Source organism: Neopsephotus bourkii, unplaced genomic scaffold (assembly GCF_033783945.1).
Source record: "Neopsephotus bourkii isolate Nb327-2 ecotype Australia unplaced genomic scaffold, CSIRO-AGI_Nbou_v1 NB_245, whole genome shotgun sequence".
NCBI classification, from domain to species: domain Eukaryota; kingdom Metazoa; phylum Chordata; class Aves; order Psittaciformes; family Psittacidae; genus Neopsephotus; species Neopsephotus bourkii.
Window position 1 is genome coordinate 1,360,738 of NW_026900755.1, and position 27,379 is coordinate 1,388,116.

General features: G+C 37.1%; 1 protein-coding gene across 4 annotated transcripts in view; it reads right to left on the reverse strand.

Moving 5' to 3' along the window:
- Window positions 1–27,379, reverse strand: part of LOC133208204 (transcription initiation factor TFIID subunit 4-like) — a 248,593-nt gene that overhangs the window by 117,682 nt on the left and 103,532 nt on the right. For 3 of the 4 annotated variants that reach the window (XM_061345915.1, XM_061345914.1, XM_061345913.1), the window contains exon 14: window positions 26,957–27,079. The exons of the other annotated variant lie outside the window; for it this stretch is intronic. In XM_061345915.1, coding sequence (XP_061201899.1) covers window positions 26,957–27,079 — 123 coding nt within the window. The remainder of the gene's footprint in view (window positions 1–26,956; window positions 27,080–27,379) is intronic. 4 annotated transcript variants of the gene reach the window in all.

Sequence of the window (27,379 nt, forward strand, 5' to 3'; positions counted from 1 at the left end):
CATTTTTTGAAAGCCAACCAAGTCTCTGAGCATTCTTCTTGACATCTTTTCAGCCAAGATTGCTTTTAGCTGTTGGCCACTGAATGAGCTTATTTAAGAAATGGAAGGTTGCAAGTGTGCCAGCCAGATGAGCATGCTAAGCAGAAAGGGAACAAGCTCACACAACAGGTAGAATGCCTGTATGGAATAGATTTCCCCCAGATTACTCTCTCATCAGTAAAGACCACTGGCAAAGACATTCTTTCTGCTGTACTGTATATGCTCCAGATTTATGTTAAAAGAGATCCAGGTTCTGACGGGTTATTTTTCATTTTGCTACCTGACTGGTATTTACACAAACCCAAATTTCAGTTAAAACAAAGCAAAACAAATGCTCATGTATGCAGTCATTTAGAAGTAAGGTTCCACCAATATCACATTTTCCAGTCTGACATAAGAGAAATATGAAGCAAAATAATTACTGTCTGACTCCAGAAAAAAACAATGGTGATTAACTACACAGATTTAGCTTTAAAATACAGATTTCACTGCAATACCATCACCACATACAAGTATCCAGCTTTGAGAAGAGGGTGCTAATTCAAAGGAGACAGTGGAGGGAGGGTTTGAGTGAATAAACATATATTCTTTTCATCTATTTAGTCTGCAAATCTACTTAAAATACAATAAAATGAGGCAGGTCTAAAGACAGAAATATAAGACTGTCAAATGAACAAACTTTTTCACTCTGCAGTTTTTATTTTATTATTAGATGCTATTCCTAACTTGTTAAAATTGATCAAATAGAAAGCTCTGAATAGAGAAAAAATTAAGCCAACTAGAAAAGTGTGACTTGGATTTAATATTTTATAATTGCCAAGGGACATACTGAGATCAATGAATTTTTGCCCGAGATGAACGTCAGAAAGAGATGTACTTCAGTCTTTTAGGGAACATTGGTCTATTTAATTCTTGTGTCTGATGCATGTGAAATATGCCTGTCTTGGCCTTCTTTCTTGCCTTAAGGCCATGCTGGAGGCAGACATTACCACTTTTAATAGGCAGCCATCTGAGGAATGGCAAGGGATCCAATAACCCATCGACTCTAATGGATTTGCCTGTTTATTCACTTACACCTTTTTTGCAGCTAATTTTAGTTTTGCATGCTGAGTTGTTTCACTTTAAATTAAATGAATAGAAACAAAGGGGAAAAGACTGTGCAGCTAATAAACCATGATTATTTTCGAAGTTCCTCGCAACAGGATTCTCCATATACTAAGGTATATCACTTGAGAACAGATTCACTGCTGCGATTTCCACTTGTTGTCAGCATTAACAGCTTCTTTTAAATTTAGTGAGACAAAAAGTAGGTTATTATAAACTCTTGCTTACAATGTACTAATGATTTGCAGCAGTCTAAAGCATCCAGCTTCAAATCATTATGAAGGCTGTGAGCATCTTCAAAGAATAATACAGGTAAAGTTTACGACTGTACAGTATTATCACCAACGAAAGTAGCATACAGTTTAATCTAACCCTTCATCCCTTTGCGGATCATATGTAACACATCATGCACTACTTTCAAACCAAACAAAGCCCCTCTAGATACAGAGGAACTCTGAGTAGTCGAAATTTTCACTGCATTTGATCCTTAGGAAAAATACACATTACAGGCTAAAACTTATTAGGGAATGTAATCTCTGTATTTGTATTGAGTTAATATTTTGTTCCTCTACAGAAAAGTTCTTCCTCCTTTGCACTGGGAGAGCCTCTTGCACCTCACCCTCCACAGCTTTCTGGTCTACTGTTCATTAACCTCTGGTTTCATCCCTTCAGGTGTTTTGCTTTTCTCAGGAAGGCTGAAAAGAAAGTACCCAGGGCCTATACCGGCAAGTCTGAGCTTCTGCTTCCGGTAACAGCTTTTTTTGTAACAGCCTTTGTTACAAAGAAGCCTCTTCTCCAAATCTGCTTGAATCTCACCGTTCCCAGAGCTCCCCAGTCTCCATCAGTTAACAGGGCAGTGGATAACGACCGGGTGTCACCTGCTGATGACAGGTCATTCACTGAAGCCGTCAGGAGCCTGTCCCCCCACCCCGGGGGAATGCATCCCTTCTGGGTACCCCAGCAGCCTTTTGACAATTGCCTGCCCTGAGGAAATCAGCTTCAGTTTTCTGGCAGCAAGTAAGCAAATCCAGTCAGGAGTCGCCTTTTTTTCTTTTTTTTTCTTTCTTTTTTTTTTTTTTAAAGAGTAAAAATAATACAGTTTCTACTTCTGGAAAAAAGTAGACTGAAACCAGGCTCAGTCTCAGAGGTAACCAAAATACAGCATCTCCAGGGTCACCCCAGAAACAACAACTCCTGAACTGTGTCAATCCTCGTAGATACCTACTTCACTGGTGTAAAAAACTCTTCTATAATGAAATTGCATAAAATGCTGCAGCACTTGGTCTTTTGTTTCCTCTTCGTGACAGAAATCTAAGTGTGTGATTTGTACAAAAGATAGTAGTATGCTGTAAGGCCTGTTGAGCAAATGGCAGGAATATGAGCCAAAACTTGCCAGCCACAACTCCATGCGGCTCTGTACCACAGCTGCCAGGGAGAATGGAGGTGCATGCAAAGATGCAGCAAGTTGTTTACAGTTAGAGGGGGACTTGTGAACCCCTTCTCCTGTAACACTGTATCTGCAGCACTAAACAGCAGTAAAATAATGTAAAACCGCTCTTTGTTTTCAGAGAAAAAGAACAAAAAAGGGCCCATATCATTTAGAAGGGTCCACAGTGATATCAATTGCTAATGCAGAAGGAAAGCAAAGCAGTTACAAGCACGCATGTTTTGGTAGTTCTGATGTTTTTTGTTGGTTTTTTTTTGGGGGGGGTATTTTGTGGGGGGTTTTTTTGTTTGTTTTTGTTTTTTTTTTTTGTTACTGTTTTTTGTTTGTTTGTTTTTTCTCTCTAGCTGGTTATGTTTTCTTTTAAGGGATTACTATGAACCTGGCATCTCCTTGTTTTTGCCACAGACTTCACCTCCTTTTATACCATTTGCTTATCTTTTACAGATTCTTTAATAACATGATATGACATGGAATCAACTCGGAAGCTTTACCAGGGCTTTTGGGCTGGATTTGAGGCTGGGTTTATTGTCACTCACTGGCTTACCAGACACAGAAGTATGTATTTCAAAGGATGATCCACCCATCGTGAGAATTAATATTTTAGATTTGCATTCATTTTATTGCTAGTGAATCTGCTTTCGCTCAGAATTGAGACTGAAGTGGGACACCTTTTTTCTGACACAAAGCCCTCATCAGTATCCCCTTAAACAAGAACTAAACTAAGGCTCCTCAAATAATTTCAAACAGATCTACATATCTAAAGCATAAATTTGTTTATGAGATGAATATTTTTGGATAGTTACAAATTCAGCTTTCCTTCTAAAATGTTAACTCAGGTCTATTACTTAAATGTCTCTAAACCACCCAAAGTAACAGAACATTTTACAAGCCCACAGACAAGTTAAAATAATCTGTCTGCTTCAGATATGTTTACATGAATCTGCAAAATAGGAGAAGTTACATAGCAGCAGAATAATTTTTTTTCCCCAAATTGTATTTGTAGACCTGGATACTAACTCCCAGACACAGTGTGGAAAGAAAAATGGGAACAACAGACTGAAGTTGGGATTGATTTACTTCATTAGCTGGGATTACAAGTTTAACTTACAAACCAGAGGTCAAAATTTCTCATTAACAAGGGGGCCATGAATAGCTGCAGGGCTTGGTTCAAGAGGAGACCACTCTTATTACTAACTACACATTTCAATCTGTCTTTGATGTTCTCCTTCTACCCTCCTCCCTTTTATTTTTTGGCAGAGGAGTTGATTTTAATTGTAGCTATACAACACAGCTCAGTTTGCCTGAGAGCCAGCCTCCACATCTGCAGTGAGTGCAGTTCTAGTGATATTGGGTGCAGTCCATAGCTTAGGGCTAATTTTAATGGCTCCCCTTTTCATACAAGGCTCAGATTGTTTTCCACGTGATTCCTGTTAATTTAGCTGCAGGAAAGGGCATCAGTTTTCCTTGTGAGTTTCTGATCCATACTTCTAAACTAGGTGAAATGTATTAAGAAAGAGAAATGATCACAAAATGAGAGAGACAATTTTTCTACTACCTCTTTAAACTGATAAAGCAAGTAAACTCACTATTTTAATAGCCAAAAGAGAAATATAAGATACAAACAGCATTTTTCTTAAGCCTGTATTTGGTAAGCCTTCAATTCATGAAATGCTGTAAAGACGCTTGTGAAATCTCTAACAATGTTAAAAGAGGTTAAAAGATAAATTCTTAAACATCTGGATATTACACATTTTCAAAATATACAGGTTCAAACAAAGATTTCACAGTATGTTTCTCAAAACAAGGAAGATTTGTGTGCATTATGGCAGCAGATGGTGTAGTGCACCATCAAATAATGAACTATTTAGTGCATATTTTCTATTTTTGATGAACAGAACTGAAATAACTGTAAATAGTCAAAGGGAGAGTACTGAAACAGATGAAAAGTGCTCATTCCACAGGACCTACTACAGTTTTTACAGGGAGACATGTCACTGATTCTGGCTAAACAGATGAAATTTTCATATATTACGTACAATTAAAATCATAATCAAATTTGTCTCCGTAATCGAAGTTATACTCTATACAGCTGTAACTGCCTTTAAGTACTGCAAAATTCAAAATCCGTGAAAAACTCAGCATAGTCAAATTTTACATTTTGAAAATGACACCGTTATCATTTTTACAGAAACAGTGTGATTGATAGCATTTTTTCATAATTTAAATGTAGAAAAAATTTGCTAAGGGAATGGTTACCAAAAAGATTTTTCATAGATATACAGCATCTCCTCTTTGTTTATACACACCTATTTTGACTATGAAGAGATACCATCTCCAGCTTCATACCTATTTATTATAGCAATGAAAGACAATTTTGCACATGGTAAATTCATACAGGCTTATGATGCAAAACCCTAAGGTGAAAAGACAGGAACAATTAGGTAGGTAATCTTAAGTGAGGACCAAGACAAATTTCTATTTATTCCAATAGCCAAAAATCCTGTCTGTTATGCAGGTCTGTTCTGTTTCCCATTTTCTACTGGGTCAGTTTTCACTCATATGTAGTAACACTTGAGGGTAGCATATATTAAATCACTTTGTTTTACTTGTTTATATTAGCAGTTGCTGTTAACACTCCGTTTTCCAAGTTTTTCCAGTTGCCAGCCAGTGTTAAAGCATTAGAAGGTGTGCCTTTAATTCACACTTGGAGCCAAGTATTAACTTTTTTTGGTGGCCAAGTGAGTCTCCTTTTGTGCAAGTCTTCTATTACTAGTTTGTAACTAATCTGCGTGATGGAACTTTATAAAGACCCTTTGTTTGCTCCTGGAACCAGGATTTAGGGAGATACAAGGCAAGGCAGCTTCAGTGGGCTATCAGTTTCATTCCTGTTGGCAGCACAGGTCAAGGCACTGGCCACGACTCCCAATCACCTTTACAAAATCTGCTAAAGCGTCAGTAAGGTCTTATCAACACGGGGTCCAACAGCTACCTTCAAGTTTCAACAGCGGGTTATCTTAACAACTAGACATCTTTAAAAGGTCATTACTGCAATCTAATTTCAAACTGGCACCAAAATGAAGGGTTGTCTTTGTGTAGGATTAATTTAAAAACCTCAGGATTTGATGTCAGTGGGAAATAACCAGCGTGGGACTCATAATGCTGCCTTCTCCTGCTTCTGGCCAGCACCTAGGGCTAATTTCTTAGGAGATGAAAACTATGACAAGCCCTTCAGTTAAGCTGAAAGCAGGCAGCAGTCCAGTAACACCCACAGGCCTCAGAGGCATCCTGTGACCCCCTTAGAAAAGTCACATTCACTTTGCTCTTGAGAAAGGAAAAATAATGCTAGAGGCATTTTGTTTTAAACCATGTGAAATAAGGAAATGTGAGGATGTGAAAATGAAGTGAAAAAAGTTAGAATTCATTTCCTCCCTTTGCAATGGCTTAGAAGCAAAACTGGTTCATTTTGAAAGTGTGTGTAAAAATCTGATACATTCACCAGTAGGCAGTGACTACAAAATGCTTAAGGTAAAATATGTAAATATGTAAAATAATCTCTTGAAAACCATCTCCTTTTGTGCTTGAAAGCATTTGGTAAAAGCATTTTTATTTCTCAGCAGCATTAACAGACAGTCAGGAATAAAAGTTACTTCTTGTCAAAACAAAAAATAACAACAGAATTCAAGGTGCTAGAAAAATATTTTGAAACAAATCTGCCGAGTACTGAAAGGGAAGAAAATTAATGCGTAAATTTCTTGGATGACTTCTGCCCTTTTAGTATTAATCTGAATAATAATAAAGGAACATGTAAATTAATCTCAAAATTTTAAACTGGGTTATTTCAACTATCACAGACTTGAGGCAAACCTAATCTGCCAAGTCTTCACTCTCATTTCACTCTAAAACTGTGCCTCACTTTTTTACTCCTATTATGCCTTTTAACTAAGTTAAGGCTTTTTATCTCCTCCTTAAGCAGATCCAAACTCATTTCCTTGTTCATACTAAAGAAGTCTACACAAACGTACATTCGGCCTGTTTATTACTTGCTACAGACTGCTAATCTTCTTCCAAAATACCCTCATTAATAAAAGGTTACACTTTGAGGATCCATTAGAATGCTCAAATTAAGAGTACATGAATACTTAAAATTTTTATCCTTTGTCCTAAATTCTTGAGCTGTACTATCGTCCATATAATCAAAACCAAGCAACGGAGAATTCATTAACATCGATACATCTTTAAGAAAATGCTTCACAAGTGAGGTCTCAATTACAGAAAATGAAATCCACCATCAAAAAAAAAGTTACTTACTTGAAGAAAAAGGAGAATACGTAAGGAAAATCTCAGGTAAGGAACATGCAAGGAAGAAGACAGAAAACAACAGCAAAAGATGGGAATCTTCAGTTACTGCAACACACAGGTATGGAATGCTCTTTCTACAATAAGACTGCTGAGAATTGGCTGGAAAAATTCATATGGCATCAGACTCCAACACAGTAATGTAACTACATAAACACCTATGCTAAAAAGGAAATAACAATAAATTTGAATTATTTTGAGACATGACAGAATTTATACAGTCTATTTTCTTTAAAAAAATAATCCTTCAAATTAAAAATTTTCCAACATGAATAATAATAAATCATAAAATAAAGCATTTGCAGTATCTGAGCCCCAAAGCCAGGCTGTCCTATGTTCATTTATGGACATACAGCCACTTTACTATGTTGTAGAAACCTTCTTACTACCACCTCAGAATCAACACAACACTATGAGAAGTTGAAAGGAAATTTGAGAAGTTGTTAATGCCAAAGAATGACATATCCAAAGCCTTCATTCATCTTTTCCACAGTACTGCAGTTAAATGGATAAGCAGGAAGAATGGGGAAAAGATGGTCTGTATCTGTATGAAAAGGAATCCAAACACTGCTGGATTTTCCTCCCTGTCATCCACTCAAAGCTGTATTTTTTCAGTAAACTGAGGATGGAACGACGCATCTTAACATGCTTTTGATATGCAGACAAATTATTAATCTTTGAAAGTATGATTCTGTAGAATTTTTAAGTCTGAAGTGCTTATTTGAATTAAAATTTTAGACAAATTGGTATTTTTTTTTACCTAGGACAGCTATAGTTAATAGGTCAAAACATAATTTGCCTGTCAGAGACATTTGTACAAGTGTCACAATCATTCATGTGACACTTGTCTGCTTTATTATTCCATGTCAAAAATAAGCAAATGTTTACAAGATTTTTTTCTCTGAAGCATACAGAGAAGATATAAGGAAGAGTCATAAATAAGTGTACACAGGGAAGCGGAATAGATACCAAAACTGCTGCTTCACAGCACCCTTTTTAAATCTAAGCTTCTCCTCCCTGTGTTTCTCAAATTGTCATTAAATTATTATAAGGATCTTTATAATCAACTCAGTTATGGTCAAGAGTGCATTGGACTGTAAATTCAAATCTCCTGTCCTCCCATCAGCCATTCACTTCCTCAAGGCACAGAGAACTTTCATGACTGGAGGAACCTGAAATATCCTGAGTATATGGGCACATGGACTCCTCATCAGTTATGAAAGACTGAGTGTGTATACAAACTCTTTGATGGCAATTGTAGCACAACTGAACATCTTCTTTCTGTAATTCCAGTATTTTAATTTCACAGCTGCTCTTTACTGAGACTTACACATATAACAATTGCTAGAAAACTATAAGAAAGTTAATAATTGTTAAAGGGTTACACAATGATAATTGCTCTATTTCTCCTGAATTGCCAATACTGATTTTGCTGTGAGAGGGGATTATGGAAAGAAATGGAACACTAGAGACAGGAAAGCACTGTTACCAAAATAATCTAACAAATGCAAATACTGCTCACAGTATTAACAAAAGTGTCGAGTCTAAGACTATAGACAGATGTTAGCTTTGGATCCAGCTGTGCTGATCAAAGGCTTTATGCCCCCCAGCTGCTCCTCACTGCCCCCTGCTGAAGTTATTATCCTGAAGATCTGCCAGCTCCCTAATTCACTTCAGGCAATATCAGCCTGTCGAACCCATAGCACCTATTTACATTATTTAGAATAATCCAGTTGATTTTGTCTAAAGTGAATACACTTGAACAAACTGTTCCACTGTCAGAGCTTCATGGTGGTGACTTCTGATAAGAAGTCACATGGATGGCAACTAGTATAGTTGCTTGCATTGTGCCTGTCTTCCTGAAGCCCTAGAAAACAGTCACTTCTAAAATACCATCTCCCCAGTAATATAAATTAAAGTGTTTTAAAAATTAGCAAGCAAATAAAGCCATGCCTAAAACCTGATTATTTTATTTACTCAACAAAACACCCATTTTCCTACTGAATTACACATAGGACTTAGAATAGCACTGATACTTGAAAACAGCATGAACAATAATGATATATATCTCCCACCAAATGTGCACAGCACCAAAACCATCACCTTTGTTCAAATAAGCTTTGTTAAGAGATCACTAAGAGTAAAAACTTAAACCATAAGCCAAAACACTGTTAGGTAATTCTTGGTTTTGAGTGAATAGATTATGCCTGACTCAACTTTCACACTGAAGCAAGCTGAGATTTTTGCTAATAAAGACAAATCTCAATATACAAATCAGGTAACATTTTGAGCTGCAGACTCCATATCTAGCACTAGAAGAGTCCCTTTTTAATGTGTAAATACACTGTAAATCAGTTTTGCGTTTGGGTTGTTTGGTGTTCTTTTTTCTAAAATTGCAGGAGAATTTTGGATCATCTTCCATTTTGGAGGAATATTCAAGCCATAAAACACACATTTCCCAACCTTACCAAAAGGTGCCTACTATTACACCACACATGGTAAAAAGGTTTTTTAAATAGTAAATACTCAGTGTAACCATAATTTCAATTAGATTTCATCCTGCTCTGGTAACTTTTCTTTTGAGGTGACAAACTGGAAGCACCTGAATTCATTACAGCCTGATTAATTATGCTGCTTTCATACAAAGGGGAGACTTGAATCAGAAATGGTAACCTTAAACAGTTCCTGTGCAGCGGCTTACCAGAGTATCAATCCCAAATCCATATACCTTTCATTTGCTTCATGAATTCTTAGTAATTACTCCTTCCTTACCTATCATGTATGTCAGAACAACTGCAACTGGTTGAACAACTAAAGGAAGAGGTTTGGAGCACTTTAGTTCTAGTCAACAGAATTTATACAAGTTAGCAGAAGTTACTGAGAACTCTCTCCTCTACTCTCCACTTGCTTTCCACAACCTACGCAATCACCCCTTTTCTCCCCTGACTAAACAAAGCAGGAGTTTGAGAAATTAATGGGGAAAAAAAGGAGCAGAGTCAAATGTCAGACTTCTTTTCTCATATAGCTGAGGAGTTGCCAATTTTTCATCTTTTACATCTTTGGAGGCAATTTTTCTTAAGTTATCCAGAAACTGTGAACATCTGGCTATAACCTTCTCCTATCACCAGAACTTACAGATGGCCTGAAATATACCCGTACCTAGAAAGCAGTACTGGTTTTGTTTTCTTTCCACGTCTGTTAACTTGCAAAGGCAAATTAATACAAGACAAGAATCAGACATATTTGTCTAAAATACACACTGCATAATTAAACCAAGCATGAAAACAAATCAAAGGTATATATGTTCAAATAGTATTTATTGTTCCTTTACATAAAGGAACAAGGAACTTGGCATATATTTCTTATGAATAAAGGCCCATCTTCACACAAAAGTATGGGTTATGAATAGCAATTAACAAGATAAGAGTACGTAAGATAAAGTCAACTACAGTAAGCCACAAACAGAAGCAGAGCCAGACTGACAAGGGAAGAATTCCCATTCTACTGGGCTACAGAGCATTCTCTATATAGTCGTTCAATGCCGATGCACACCTCCATTTACACTGAAAAAGGCACTTGAGAGATGCATTTTTATATGCAAAGTTTGGAGTATCTCTCTTTTTTTATATGGGTAATACTCAAAGCATATTTCTCTCTACAGACTTAGGTCTCTCGTGCTTAACATCTGTAACATGCCTGTGTGCTCTGGTGCTGACGGCGATTTACAGATTTTGCTGTACCTACAGGATTGTATTATGGAGATCCTAGAGGATATGACTAAAACTTGTTGAAATTAAGTTCTAAAAAAATATGTACATGTAGGTGATTGGTTAGGGTTTGGTTAAAGTCGAGAACAGGAGCTACTCCCAGGTCTGTCTCTCATAGCCAGTTACCTCTGACAATGAATACACAGGGTTGACTGGAATCAGGTGCTTTGGATAAAAACAGTAATGCAAAACATTGCCATAAAATGAAAAAATACTGCCAGACCAACAGGCTTCCTTCTCTCATTTGAAGCTATCATTGTCCTGTGTGAGCAAAATAGCTGGAAGATCACTTACGCTGTCACACTTAGGCAAAAGGAGTTAGCTCTACCTGCAAACAAAACACAGTGACAAACCACCATCCCTCTTGTTCTTCACCCAGAGATGCCACTGCATTATTAGACTGATAGACCCAGGTAACAACATTCCTCTTTTAACTAGGTAACATAATGCTGCAGCTAACACACATCAAAAGAATTTACTTTCAAAAGTGTAAGAGGGAAGAACTACAGTACCATTTTGCAAAGAAGAAATTAAACTTAAAAAGAGATTCTTCATTAAATAGTATTGTTTTAATACTTTAGGCAGCTCCTCCTGTAAATTATCTATACAATTTCTGTAGACAAAACTCTGACTTTCGTCATGGATAAGAGACTTAGATACAAAGAGAAAGAAGCAATCGGAAAGTATTTTGTGAATTAATTAAAACAAGATGTGAAACTATATTACTGAGTAAATGGCTAACACATTTTTCCAAGGAGAATGAAATATAAATGAAAATTCAGTGAATTCATTTTCAATTATATGGTTGCCTTCTTTTCAGTATGTTTCCCCAAAATTTAACCATGAAAAGAATAACTTTATATCTCTGAACAACAGAGGTTAAAGGATGTACTTAACATTTTACCAATTACTATTAGCTTGGATATTAGTATAGATACTGAAAGATAGAAATGTATGTACTCCAAACACACATAAGCCAGCCACAAATTAATCTTAAAAATTGCAGTAGGGATGGTATCTAGTCAGCGTCTCTCTGCTTTGGCTGGCTCAACCAATCTGCTACAGCCATTCAACCAGTGAAATAAATTTCTATAATGATTTCACCATTTTAGGCTGCCTATCTGCAAGTTCTTACTGTCAACATGAATTACTCTGTACACTGCAATCCCCCCATCAATTGAGACAAAGTATGACTGTTGTAGTGTTCTGTTAACATGACATACTTCTCATGTATCTGTATTTCAAATGTCAAGATGACACAGCACAGCCAGAGAAAAATGTTATATTATCAGATCTAGAAGAACAATTCCCACTAAAGGGTAGACTTCAGAATAGGTAGGTAAAGCATTTTCTTTGATAAGCAATCTTTAGTTGGGTGTCAATTCTGAGTAACTTCTCCATGTTATGGAGTCTTTCTATGCAATTGGAGTGTAAGCTGCTTAAGGCAGATTAATCTGACACAGCTTGATTCGTCTGTTTTATGCGATGCTCATTCTAACCAGACATAAGTCAGGTAGCTCTGACTTGAGAGTGAGAGAGCAGAGAGGGGAGAAAAGCTGTTAGTGAGTTGCTACTGGCTTGGGTTTGTTTTGTTCTTCTGGTAGAAAACTGTTTCAGAAATTCAGTACAAATTGGAATTTTTCAGTTATACCAGTTGAATGCTGTAGATAAAAATATACCTCTGAAAGCCTTAAAAAAAAAAGTATAATTTTTGTTGAGGCGCATATGATTACACATTTAATGTAAAAAGCACCGATTCTCAATATATAGTCTAATGAAATAACTCAGAAGTAAATTAGAGATGATGTAGCCTTGTTAAAGAGCTATTTTGAGATTAGAAGACTTAAACTGATCATTTAAATAAAAGTGAATATATAATTTCGGAGAATCTGCAGCTGGAGAATCATTTTCACAAAAAGAAACACAGCTTTGCTATCTCCCACCCAGCCACTTAGTACAATTTAACAGATTTACCACAGCAGTACATAAGGGCAAAAATATAGAAAATTATGTTAAAAGGAATCTTCATCGGCACCAGGTTAAACAGCTTAAAAGACAATATATAACCTTTTAAAAGTTGTCTGACTGCAGTCCAGAAAATCTTCTATCTCAGTAGAGCTAGTGTAAAAACACATTTGCCTTCAGACCAAACAGGATTTACTGCTCAATATAGGTTGAAAAAGCTGAATTATGGATTACATTACATTTCTTAATATACGGCACTGTAGAAAAGAAACCCCCATAGGTCAAACTGACTTACTGATCACTATTGCTAAAATACGTACTGTGAATAACATGAGTTAATAAGCCACAAAGTAGATCTAGGCAGAGAATTCTAAAGACACTTGGAACATTGAAGTCTCCAACACATATCAGGAATGTAAATTGAAAAGTATTAAATGCTAATTAAGCATTCTTAATATTCGTTAATTGTTGCAAACTGATCAGATGTAGAACTGAAATGCACCATGTATACAATCTACAGATATGATTATGAAGGAATCAGATTGAAATCAGTTTAGCCTTACTCTGGACACTCTTCATTAAGAGTTTTCTAAGATAATGTATTAACACCTGAGTGATCTGGACACTGACAAATGCTCAAACCTGAAAATTATGATCTGGGGTAGAATGAGATCACCTGTGTAATTCTCTTTGCCTTTAACCGAGAAAAGCCATAAAACATGTCCCATTAGAGATCAAACAAATAAGCATTTTGCAATATTACGAAGTAACAAACTGAAGATTCAGACTCAAAGTAAATAATTCTTCTAGATTCTCAACCAAGAAATGAGACTGTGATGTCAAGTATTTCCAAAGCGGCAATTTTTATTGATAATTTCTTCAAAGAGAGCAAACCTACTTTCCATTTTAATTTTCTTGTTTTAAAAACCCTTCTATATTGATTTTAAGTTATTTAAGGTATATTATGAAATGAACAGAATACTTGGAATCCTGATTATTTTGTTTTTTCTAACATCACTCACAAATATTATTACTTTGACTATCTGCAGGTAGGAACCATACCTGCAGCTCTTCATTAGAGATTTGTTCTGTCATTTTGTAAGATAAAAGCTAAATCAACAGCAGCATAAAATTCATCCCATCTCATTGTAGCTACAGCTGAGGATTACGACTTTTGGTACAAGAATTTTCTGGAAACGTAAGTTTTATCAAAAGGCAACAGACTTATGGCTGTCAGTGTTATCTGGGGTGGGGGGAAGGTTGAGAACACTGTAATTTGAAACTCAGAGGAGGAGCACAGAAACAACATAAGGACTGGTACTTTATTTATACAGAATTACTTACAGAGATAAGAAAATTTACTTTGGCTTTGGAGACAAGCACCAGGCATATTTTCCAGGTTCATCAGATTTAGCTCACCTTCCACTCTGTAAAGATACTTCTTAATTAATTTTTATTGCAATAACGTAAAAATGAAAACAAAAGAAGAAAAAGAGGGATTAATTAAAATGTTGCTGTATGGCTTAGGAAACTATATCACGGGCTAGCGATATGGCCTGGGAAAAAAAAATTCCCTCTGCCAAACACCTCCCCAGTAGATAAAGCAGGCTGTAGTGCTGCTGTCTTTTTGATCAAGAGAAGAAATCCCACACCAATGACTGCTTCCCCTGACAGACTGCTTGTCCTTTTTAATGTTACATGAGAGCACCAGCCTGAATTTCCCTCCCCTCAGAGCTAGTACCACTACCACTGATTAGAGATGCTGGTCTGCCTAGGGGTACTCACTTCTTCGGCCAAGGCTGTTTAACCTGTTGTGCTCCTTTTATTCCCTACCTTCTCCTTTGGAGACAAAAACTTCATCTTTTTTACGGATCTTACAGGATGCTCATTGTCCTAACAGAGCTTCCTCTAAATTGCACAGTAATTGGTCCATCACACAGAGGTTCAGCTCTTGTTATCCTCCTGGCTTTCCAAGAGACTGTCAGGCTCAAAAAGACTGAAGAAATATCTCTTTTATTGACAATTACAGCATGGGCCAACATTACTCCATGATGCTAAAGCACAGAAATCACTATTTATGATACCTTCTATTTTCTCATAATTCTCTCATTTGCTGTCATCTCTACAAAATGAACCTCTACTGTTCTTCGTCCTTTTGTTTGCTGAGATAACTATTACACTGAGATTACTACAAACAGAATAACAAAAGCAACAGCAAAACTAGCAGTGGAAATTGGTGTACTGTACTACCCACTTCAGATAGCTAATCCACGGGCCCTGCTCAAAGTATCCTAAAAATGAGAGGGTGAATTATGATAAGATTTCCCGAAGTGGTTTAAAGGCCTAGGAGTCTGACTCCTAACAACTTGGACTCCTACATGACCTAGGGTTTCCATACACAGTCTAAAAGTTTAAATTAATTTTAGTCAACTGTGTGAAAGGTGTGTGGATTCACTCATGTTTGGAAAAGCGCTAATGCAAAACTAACCAGTTAGTGAAACTGCTCTGTGAAACTAACTCCAGATTCCTGCAGTAGGACCCCAGTTAAAAAAAGTATAAAAACTTTATTCAAATCAATGTAACTTCATATAGACCAAAAAGTGAGATTTTACTCAGGATGAAAAGCAGGGGAAAACCCCAGTTTGATTAATAAGTCATGGAGACATTCATGATACTTTTATTAAACACATCCCTCTAGACTGTAAAAGATTTCCTTAATCTTTTGTTGTTGCCATTTTTTAACTTGTCTGATTTTGTGTTTGAGTGTCTCTCCTATTGTCTATATTAAAGAAAACCCCACACCAAGGCTGGGGAGCTGCAATTTGGAGTCTTGCATGGTGCCCTGTTCTTCCTATTTCACCTCCCCTGCAGGAACTGGCTGCAAGCCTGTAACTTGAAGGCAAGCAAGTAACTAAGTAACTAATAAATAAGGAGTATACCACTAAAGTAAACAGTACCCTAGCTATAATTAGGTAGCACAGACAAGCTGCTGGTGGTAGATGTCTCTTCAAGTTCCCTAAGGCCTTCTCCAGCCCAACTCCCCCACAGAATCCCTTTAACCAGCATGCTCCTGTGTGACTCCAGGCAAAACAAAAACAAAAGCCCCTTTTTTCCTAGCCACTGACTAGAACAGAGTATGTAACAAAAGGAACACCAAGACGAAGATCCCACTATCAGATATTTTTACTATATTCTTTTTTGTAAAGCAAAATACAGCCTATCATATTCAAGACACATTGGAAAACTTCATAAATGGGCACTTAACACACACTCAAAGACTTTTGTGGTCAAATAACATAAAGCTTTTCAAAAGCATGTATATGAAAATTTCTAGAAAGAAACTCCTGTCTTTAGCATTGAAAAAAAAAAAAAAAAAAAGAAAGAAAGAAAGAAAGAAAGCACTTCCTACATCAGAATCCGTTGGGGATTAGCAAACCCAAGTTCATGCAGCAGGAAACACAAGAAGATTGACAGGAACACTGGCATACACAGAGATCCAGCAAAAGCTTATTGCATGTAATTAATGTTCTACGCAAGGCACATTACTAACTTCAAACAAACTAACCACTGTGCTTAAAGTTAAGCATGTACCTATGTCCCTGCAGGTCTAGAGCTCAAATCCTGAGTGAATGTGGCCAAACAGGACCCATTTTACTGTCTCTCTTACAAAGAAGGGATGTGCAATACACATGTTCAAGTAAACTTGTAAACAGTTCTTAACGAAGGTTGAAGGTTACTTTCAGCTCAAAGTTTCAGTGTATTTGAGCCACAATTTTGCATTTTTTCACTGACAAATTCCAGCCAAATTTTGAAGAGGACTGGGGACAGTAGAACACTGGTCAACATACGTGGAAGAAGTTTAATTTCCAAATTTATAAAATAATTGCTCAAAATACTCTTACAATACAGATTATATCATGGGGATTTAAAAACATCATGTTCAATAAACACCAAAGTTCATCACAATAAATTTGCCTGCACCCCATACTGCTGATATTGTGTAATTTCATAATGACATCACTTAACAAACTTGTACAAGGGACCTGACTCTAAAACTTGTGCACATATACACATAATATGATATGTGAAATACTCCCAAACTGAAAAAAAAAGCATTCAGACTTACAGCACAATCTTGGAAGACTTGTGTATGGTAAATGGAAACCATTAAGGCCCTGTCTTCATTCATCTTTATTACACATTGAGCTTTATTTTGATATGAACTACTTACACTGAAGGGATAACCTTTTCTATACATAAGACAGGAAGTCCTGACTGAAATGCAACATTCATCTGTAGTATGATGCATAGTGGTGGTAAGATCCATTTAAGAACCATCAATAAAGCTTATCCAGATAACTTTATATTTCCAAGAAAGAAGAGCTTATCTGATAATTCTAAACTGTTTTCTCTGTGTATTACATTAGAAAATGTAAAAGAGGATCCCAGACAGATTTAATTCTTTGAAATAGTCAAGAGTGAACAGAAGCAGAGTTTAGATACTGTTGTTTTGGGATGGGGAGATGGGGAACAGGACCAGGGCATGACGAACAGACACAACTGGGACAAATTTTTGATTCCACAATTTACATCAGTTAAAATAACAAAAAATTCCTTTCTTCTAGGTAAGGTGCCTACATCATGTAAAACACTGATGTTTTAGTTATTGCTCAACAGTGCTTACCCCAATTAAGGACTTTTCAATCTCATGCTCTGCCAGTGAGGAAGGGCACAAGAAGCCACAAAGGAGCAGAGACAGGACACCTGACCCAAACTAGCCAAAGGGGTATTCCATACCACAGCATGCCATGCTCAGTATAGAAACTGGGGGGAGTCACCCAGAAGGGCAGATCACTGCTCAGGTCGGGCTGGGTATCGGTCAGCAGGTGGTGAGCAATTGTATTGTGCATCACTTGTGTCTTATTTGTTATTTTACTTTCCTCTTTTAGTTTTCTGTCTTCTCTCCTTATTTCTCTTATTATTATTTAGCAGTAGTAGTGGTGGTAGTTTTGTATTGTACTTATTCTTATCCCAACCGGTGGGGTGTACATTCTTTGGATTCTCCTCCCCATCCTGCCCGGAGAGGGGAGGAGGGGAGTGAGCACGTGGCTGCATGGTTCTGAGTTACCAGCTGGGCTTAAAGCACAACACATTAGAAGATGGCAACATTAATCTTTCAAGACTGAAGTTTATGCCTGTTTGTCTAAAGGCTCAAGATAAAATAAATGGGATATATCAACAAGGACATCACCAGCAGAGATAAAGAAGTCATTATCCCGCTCCGCTCAATGCTTCTCATACCACACGTGGAATACTGCGTTCAGTTTTTGTCCCTTCTATACAAAAAAATATGTGGGCAGACTGGAGATAGTCAAGAGAACGGCCACAATGATGACCCAAGGAGTGGGACGCCATGTGAAGGCTGAGACAACTGGGTTTGTTCAGCCGTAACAGAAGATAGCTCAAGGGAGACCTTATCACCTTAATACAGTATTTAAAAGGTGCCTACGGAGACGGCGGAGACTCCCTTTTTACATGGAGTCATATGGAAAATATATGGGGTGATGGGTACAATTTATTCCTGGCAAGATTCCAATCAGACACAAGAGAAAAATTTCTCACAATCAGAGCTATCAACTGCTGGAATAATAGAATCACAGAATAGTTGAGTTTGGAAAGGACCTTAAGATCATCTAGTTCCAACCCCCCTGCCATGGGCAGGGATACCTCCCACTAGATCAGGCTGCTTAAGGCTCTCTCCAACCTGGCCTTGAACACCACCAGGGATGGAGCATTCACCACTTCCTTGGGCAACCCATTCCAGTGCCTCACCACTCTCAGAGTGAAGAATATCTTCCTTGTACCTAACATAAATCTTCCCTGCTTAAGTGCAAGCCTATTATCCCTTGTCCTATCACTACATCAACCCTACCACCCTAATGAAGAGTCCCTCCCCAGCATCCCTATAGGCCCCCTTCAGATACTGGAAGGCTGCTATGAGGTCTCCATGCAGTCTTCTCTTCTCCAGGCTGAACAGCCCAAACTTTCTCAGCCTGTCTTCATACGGGAAGTGCTCCAGCCCCCTTATCATCCTCATGGCCTCCTCTGGACTTGTTCCAACAGCTGCATGTCTTTTTTATGTTGAGGACACCTGCTCACAATACTCCAAGTGGGGTCTCACAAAGAACAGAGTAGAGGGGCAGGGTCACCTCCCTTGACCCACTGGTCATGTTCCTTCTGATGCAGCCCAGGATATGGTCGGTTTCTGGGCTGTGAGCACACACTGAAGCTGATTCATTTTCAGTTTCTCATCAACCAACACCCTCAAGTCCTCCTCCACAGGCAGCGGTGGATTCTCCAAAACTGGACACTTTAAGATTCAGGTGGACAGGGTACTGGGGCATCCAGCATAGACGGTGCTTTTGGCAAGAAAGGTTGGATCATGTGATCTTTGAGGTCCCTTCTAACCTGGTATTCTATGATTAAAATGTTAAATTACTGTCACTCTCTGTATGACCTTGACTTCCTATAAAGAATCAAGCTGGAAATACCCAAGAATAGGCATCTCAATATATTTCAAATTCCTGAGACTTCTTCAATACCTTAGCTCCAGTAAATGACTTCTTAGGCAGAAAGAAAAAAAAATCCACAAAATCTATTTGGCATTGAAGGAAATTAATCTATTTGGTGACTCATCTGACTCTTCTGGAGGAGGACCAATTAAAAGAGAAACATTGCTACTTTAAGATACAGGTCTAAATCTTTCCACATACTGAAAACTTACGCCTTGGAAATCCTATGGTCAGGTTTTTAAAAATTATTTTTACTGACACCTAAAAATGTCATAGCACTTTGGGTCTGACCTTCTGAAATCAATGGAGAGGCTCAAGTCAGTTTTGACAAACCCTCAGCTAGACCCCTTCAGACTTTCTCTTAGTCTTACCAGTTTTATTTAGCCATAAGAAAGAAAAAGGCTCGAACTGTTTCAGAAAAACAGGATGTAAAATGTGCTTTATCCTTCAGTGTCTGAAAAATCAGGAAGGCAAATGGAGAAGATAAATGAAAATACAGGACAACCCAAACCAAAACCAACCCCCAAATAAAAACCAAAGAGCAAGCTCACATACCCTCTTTCCCCACAAAATCTTCAAGGTAGCTGCCTTTCGCAAGAGAAAAAACAACTCTTTCACAGCAACAGCAGCAAACCTATTTAGGGACTGCCAAATAATGGATGAACTATTAACTACTCAAAAGTCATTCTGCCAAGTTCTCAGTTTCCATGCTAATAAGCTGTACACAGTATATTCATAAAACATTGTAAATATAGACTGTATTCAATATTACCACATTGATAAAACTATTTTCTTTCAAAAAATGCAATACTTTTTTTTTTTATCCAAGGAGGATTTTAATTAAACAAAAAAAAACCACAAAACAACAACAAACCAACCAAACACACAAAAAAAATCAACCTCCCCCCTCCCCAAATGCTATTTAAGACTCCAGTAAGGAACCTCTGAAAAGCAGAGAAAAGTGCTCTTCTGTGTGCTAGATCAACATGTTAGGGCTGTCATGCAGTCAGGAAGTATCAACTACGATTTCCATCTCCAAGTGAAGTAAAAATCGAATTTGTCTTGGCCAATAAGGAAAAATTATTAATATCATTGAACCTGTGTCAGAATATTTTGTGTTACACAGATCAAAGGAATACACACAGTATGCAAACCTGTTCTACTAGCAAAAAAAGAATGTTTTTGCTGGCAGAGAGCCACCTTCTATTTTCTTGCATTTCTGCCTGGCTTTTACCTCCTGTCAACTGAGATCCATGCAAAATTGTTCTGCCTCCTGACTCACCGTCTGTATTCCTGCCTGTCTGCAACAGGCACAAATATATCTATATATGTTCTCTCCAGATTAGAATTATTTATCACCAATGCAAACACAGCATTATCCATCATCTTTTAAGCCTTCCTACATTTTACTAAGTCTGTAAGATGCATTAGAGTCATGTTAACAAATTTTGTCTCACAAAAAACTTGAATTCTAAAAAAAATCATCTGCATTTGTCATGGGCTAAAAACACAGTTTGAAATTAAATCTTTTTAAATGGAAATTTATTACTGGGGAAATTTTTTTTAAACTGAAACATCATTTATTTCAGAATGAGAAAAATAGCTGCCATTATTAATTAGAATAACATCTATATAGTCCTTCAAAAGACCAATTTTCAAATAGATATTAATACATTTCCTGTGAATTATTTTAATATATATTTGACTTTTGGAAACAGAAAATAAAACAAGCCAGAGAAGCTGAAACTAAAATTGAGATTTTCAAAGACTCAAAGTAGTATGCATGGAATTACATAAAAAAATTACAAGGAGAAAGTCCTTAAATTCCTTCTGTCTCCCTGAAAATTCAAACGCATATATTTAACTGGTAGTTTTCGGATATCTCAGACGAAATCATAACTGTTTGCCGCAGTGACATCCTACATCAAAACAGGTCTGAGAGAACCACTACATTCTATCATGTCAGTGATACATGGAGCAAAGAGTGCTTGAAAAGGCAATGATACAATAAATCATAACAATTCCTCCTGCCATTAGTCTACAGGTTTAAAAGCACAAAAAGCAAGCTTTAACTTCTTGAACCATGAACACTTGCAAAAGGTGTTCTGGTCTATTGTATCTGCTTTCATATAACTCAAGCTTAACCAGGGTAAAGGCTCTTTAGATTCCAGTGCTTTCTAAACACATCTTGACCACTTTAAACAAAAAGTAATTTATCAAGAGCAAACTATACAGTACGAAGACCAAGCTGCGACTTGAGCTGTAGAACAAGTCCTTCCAAGGATCTTTGAAAGTGCATACCATAGAATTACTTTAGTGCCAAAAAACGTGAGGGAATACCCTGAAGACTTGCTCAGAGCAGGGCAATCCCACTGATTGGTGTTTTTCTTCAAAATAAGGCTATTCATTGGTTCTAACTCTTTCAGATGTGTCAGAAGCAGTTATGCCTCACAGTTAACGTTCGCTTATTCATGAACTTCTGAATCTGCATGATATTTGTTGAGTAGACACTTTGGAGAGAACCCAATGCACAACCCTTCTGTAACAAAGACTTCTGCAAGACATACCTTCTTGCTTAAAAGTGAAAGAAAGGAAGGAAACAAAGCCAGGTTTTCCTAGAGACAGCTCTGTCCTACTTTTCAGCATGTCTGACCCATTCCAAATTGAAAATTACTCAGTACCTTGATTTCTTCTTAATATTGTTACGACACTAAAAGCAGATCTGACGAATAATTGCTGTAGTGGCTGAAAAATGTCTATGGATAATCCAAGCATGAAGTGAGGAAGGCAGCTGTAATGTGTGCAAACAAATTAATCATATTCAGTCCTGGATAATCAAAAAGAAAAGGTAGTCAAAAGATTTTTTTCAAACTGCGTCATAGTACTGAAGTGCCTCCCAAATCATCATGAATCCATCCCTATATTTCCACTTAAAAATTAGGAATTACTGGTAGTATAAAGATCTGATAGACAGGAATATTATGTAACTTCTCTGTGTCTGCATTTGGAAGTCTCTGGGATAACAGATTTCCAAGTCTCAAGACATAATTTTAAATTATATTTTATACAAAACCTTAACACGAAAACAGTGTTAAAATGCTCAAATTATACCATCTGAAAGACGAATTTAATTAAAAAAATGTGGTGCCTCATGCCCAAAATACGTTTTACAATCACTTTCATAATTAGCTTTTCTCTACACAAAACATCACTGTTTGAACTGTAGCTGTGTTGGGACCTTCCAGGTCTGCAAGAACATTATCTTCCTTGACTAATATGATGGCTGGAATATACTGGGTAAGAAAAGACTCAAAGTATCAGATCTCCCTTGAGCACTGACCCAACATATGGTCCTGCAAATTCTGAAAGATGGTGTTTGGTACGGTATGTTGAATATTCTTAACATGAGTGCTCTTCCACTATGTGAGAAAGAGGGGGTTTTCTTATCCCTAAAATGACTGTCTTCAATAAGCAGTGATTCACTGAACTAGCCCTGAAGCTGCATTTGGAAGCTCAGTATTCAAAAACCATCTGTGCCAGCAAGTACCAGGAGAGGGCTTTCACTTTATATTTAAACAAATTATACCCTGAGATATTTCAAACATATACTCTGTGTTTATGTATTTGGGGATACTAGCCATAGGTCTTGATGAAAAGCCAAATTATTTTATTATTATTAAATACAGAAAACTACTTGTATTTAACCTCCGCACTTTAATCCCATAGTAAAAAAAAAAAAAAGCCTTAAGATTCAAGACAAACGCTTGAAAAACATGAACTGAATAGATTTAAAATCCATAAGGTAAACAAAAGCAACTCAAAATAACCCAACATTAGAGGTGCTTAAGGATACTAACTAAAGAGCTTAAGTGGTTGTTCTTCCATTCCTGTACATGTCATCCTTTGCCATCCACTGCTGTGTATCAACACAAGCATCAAAAGGACACAGCAAGTAAGAATCATACAGTACTGTTGCTAAATGCATAATACAGCTAAAGATTATTAGATTCCTAACTTGATAATCATGCATTAAATTCCAAAATGCAGTAACATTTAAAGATATTTTCCAATAAGCTTGTCCTATCATTAAGAACACGAAAAAACAAAAATCTGCAAATGCAGTATTTTCAACTCTGCAAGGCAGAGAAGCTGAATTCTTCTAAAGATACCTCATTTCTCTTTACCCCTTCTCTTTCACTCTTGATCTAAGCCACAATATTATAATAAGCAGACTGAATTACTGATGAGCTGCTAGCTGCTACAGAGGAACCTGTGTTCCTAGCAGATTGTCTAAAATATGAGAAGACAAGAAAGGTACTAAAAAGAAAGTGAATGAAGAGCAGGTGATCTCAAGTTTGATGTCTCTGTCTTCTTATAAATTCCTCCTCCAGTGCCCACTGGGCTCTAGGCCAAACTACTTCAACAAGCTAAGCTGAAACTATTCACTTTTTATTGCTGTTAGGTTAGTTTTCCGACAATTTATCAAATGGGAACGGGTTAACACAAGGTACAACAAGAGCCAGAGCCAATGAAAGCGAAGGGGCAGGAATGCACTACTAGGGATTGGGATAGAGATCACATCCAGATTAGCTCATGTTACTGTGCAATTACAGTCTGAAACTAGTTACACATTTGGTGGCAGTGTTATTTGAGGATATCTAGCCCCTGCTCATGCACTTTTTTATAAAATCTTTTGTTCATATATTTTGAAAGGATTTTTTTTTTTTTTTAATATGGCTGCATGGAGAAGCAAAACAATGAGCATATATGATAAAAATCAGCCTCACTCTCAAACTTCTGATTTTCCATCTCCCCAGGTAAAAGTGGTCAAAACACCCAGCCACACTAGTACAGAAGAGGCAAATGATGCGCCTGGCCTTGATAATTTAAACTAATTCTACCATCAGAAAAAAAGTCAATTTATCTACAACGGGAAAACAAGCAAAGAAGTTCAAATAAGCCCTGGCAATGTGAGACAGTTTAAAGAAAACACTCTTGAACAAAGTGATGGTAGAATAATATTTACAATCATGAGCACAAACTTGTTCATATTTGAAAGAGCTGTTTCTCTGTATACAACAAACAGTACTTGATCACAGAAACACTAAACTCTGTATCAACTTCTCTTAAGCAAAATAACCACCACTACTCCCCAAACTGACCCCCTGCTCAGATCAAAAAGGTATCAGTAAAAAGATCTAATTTCCAAAGAGAAATTGTGAGCTAGTATTTCTGTTAAACCAAGAAACTAGACTGAAATTCAACACTTTCCATTGAAAAAAAATGGCCAATGCAAAATATCAAACAAGAGCTCAGAAAGGGAAAAAATGTAACATGCAGGGTGGGATGATCTGTAAATGTTATCACTTTGGATCAGCAAATGTGCAGTGTCCTAACTGCAACAAAAGCAGACATGTATGTCAAAAAGGGCAGGCAAAGAAAGCTCTTACCAAGTCAGATCTTGCAAATAGATTATCAGTAGCAAGGACTTAAGCAGCTTAGAAATCGCTTAGAGAAATCAGAAGGTCACAGACCATAGTGGAAATCAGACATCTGAAATTCCATTTGGGCTAAGGGGATGTCTGGACAGGATATAGTTTTAAAATAGTTTTCTCTGTTGTTTATAATTTCCAGAAATCAAAGAAGATAAATCAGATAGTCTTAGACAAACAATACAGATTTCCAGAACCTTTTTAAAATGAAACATTTTTGAGGAGCTCAGTTTACTTCTGCACAGCAGCCCTCATACACAGCTCAGAAAAAAAGAGAGAGGGAGTTTCTAGCAGCCAACTTGTATGACACAGCTTCTACAATATAACCCCCCCCCAAAGACTCTGAATAATCCAGATACAGCATCCAAGTCCTTGAAATCAATTTGCAGCCAGACACCAATATAAGTCAGCCAGAATGGTTAGAAGCTAGGAGGAGAGGGATGGGAGCACTTCAGTCTGAACTGGCAGAAGTCACACAATTCATGACTCCAGGATATCTATGTATCAGCAAAAGACTCAAGGGTAATTTGTCAATTGAATAACACAGAAGTTCAGCAAAATTTGGGCTAGGAGTGCAACAAAAGGAAGTAAAAAGTCTCCAGAAACTTTCAGAATTTGCCACAGACCTTTATGTTTCCTTTAAGCACTGTACCAGGAGAGTAAGGAGCTTCTAGATAGAAGAAAGCTGTTCACCATAACCCATCCAGACATATAGCTCTGAATAAAATGTTTCACCAAAGGTGACTACAGTTTGGTTAACCAAACTATAAAAGCTTTAAAAAAAAGATATTTTTAAGGGGACAGTAGACAATAAAATGAAATTCTGGTATTTAGGAAAAAATATTCCTTTGGTCAAGTAAAGATGTATGGAGGACGTGTATTTGTACATCATGAATCTGAACGGATTCGTATATTATTTCAAAGGTTCAAATTATTTTTAAATTAAACAATGGAAGCCAAAGCTATCACTGCTTAGCTTCTAATGAAAGGGTTTTTTTGTCCTGTTGCTCCAGAATTTCTTACAGGTGCTTGCAGAGGAGAACAGAATTCTTTACTGAATGTAAGACAAGGAGCGAGACTGAAAGCAAGGCAATGCAACAAGACAGCACAAAACCCAGCAAGCTCCCTCAGTCTGAAACTAAGTCAGAGACTTTCCAGTCTCTGACTAGAAAACAGGAGCACCTTCTACGTATCTAAAGTCATAAGTCAACTTCAGAACATAAACAAGATCCATTTCTGTTCCTAGCTCAGCTAATTCCTTTGCACTAATCTTAGCACATGAAAAGAGACAAGTCAGATAAAAGCTATCCAAAATGGGAAACAAAAAGGTCTTTGGAATCGCCTGGCATTTAGACAGCCAAATGTCAGAGCCAAAACTGTTAGTTATTCAAAACAAAATGTTTGCATTTTCCTCAGAACACGCATATAATAGAGGGAATTACTTCGATTCTTATTTGTAGTCATATTTAGCAGAAACAAAAGCAGCCAAACTTTAGCTGTACTAAACAACACAGTATTCTTACTGCATTATCTAATATAAGTTAACCTAATTATCCTAGTTTTCTACTTTGGCTAATATATATCATGCTTATGAGATTTTGCATTCCATTGAGTAGTGTAGCTACTTCTCCATTTAAGATAACAGAAGAATCATGCTAATGAATCAGATTCTGCTTCTAGAGCACAATATTCTTATTAAAACTGCATACAATTTAGCAAGATTGCAAACACATCTTTGCAGTTGCGGGGGAAAACTAGCCATTCTGTAAAAAGTTTAGACACATATTTGTAAGCAAACTGCACTTAATGTTATTACTACAAGCTCTCAGTCCAAACTGTAAGCAAGAATACAGTTATGTTTCTCAAGATATTTCTTCATGCCCTACTCTTCTTCCTGTCTTCCTCTGGAATATGCAGAGGAGAAAAACAATATAAAGGCAGTGAACAGTTTCAGGGAGAGACCTATACTTTGCATTTAACTTGTTTTTTTCTAAAAATATTCTTCCATTATCTGTTGAAAGTTAACACTTGAAAATACAACGAACATGCCAGTTTAACTAAGGCAAGATAAACTGGACTCAGTCCTAACTCTGGAATTTGCATCACCTTGCTCAAGTTACACAGTTCAATGAAAATATCAGCATGTAGCATTTCTGGTTATTCCTACCAGGTTTTGAAAGAGTAATTTATCTTATTCTGTGCATTGACATGTACCTCTCCCCCTGTGGCAAGCAGTCCAGGTGAATCAAGCTTCCGTTTCTTCCGAGGACCAATAGCTGCCAACGCAGTGAGATTGGCATCCCTCTGTCTCATCTGTGCAAGTTCTTGTTGCTGCATCTATTAGAGAGAGGAAAAAACCTCTGGTTACTTTTAATTCTGTTGTCATTTCAAGAAATTGTTCTCAGCCTTGTGAGCACTGGGTAAAATTGACACATAAACAATCCCTAAGAATACTCTGCTCTTCCTAGAAATACCACTTTAGCAGCTCAAGCATGCAGCCTTGCAGTAATGAAGACACAGAAGGTCTCTTGGCTTTTCACAGGATTTCCATTTCCAGTAACCCAACTTTTTTTTTAAAACTCCATCCTTATTCTTGAAAACTGCATTAGTCAGAACCAACCACACATCTCCAGATTA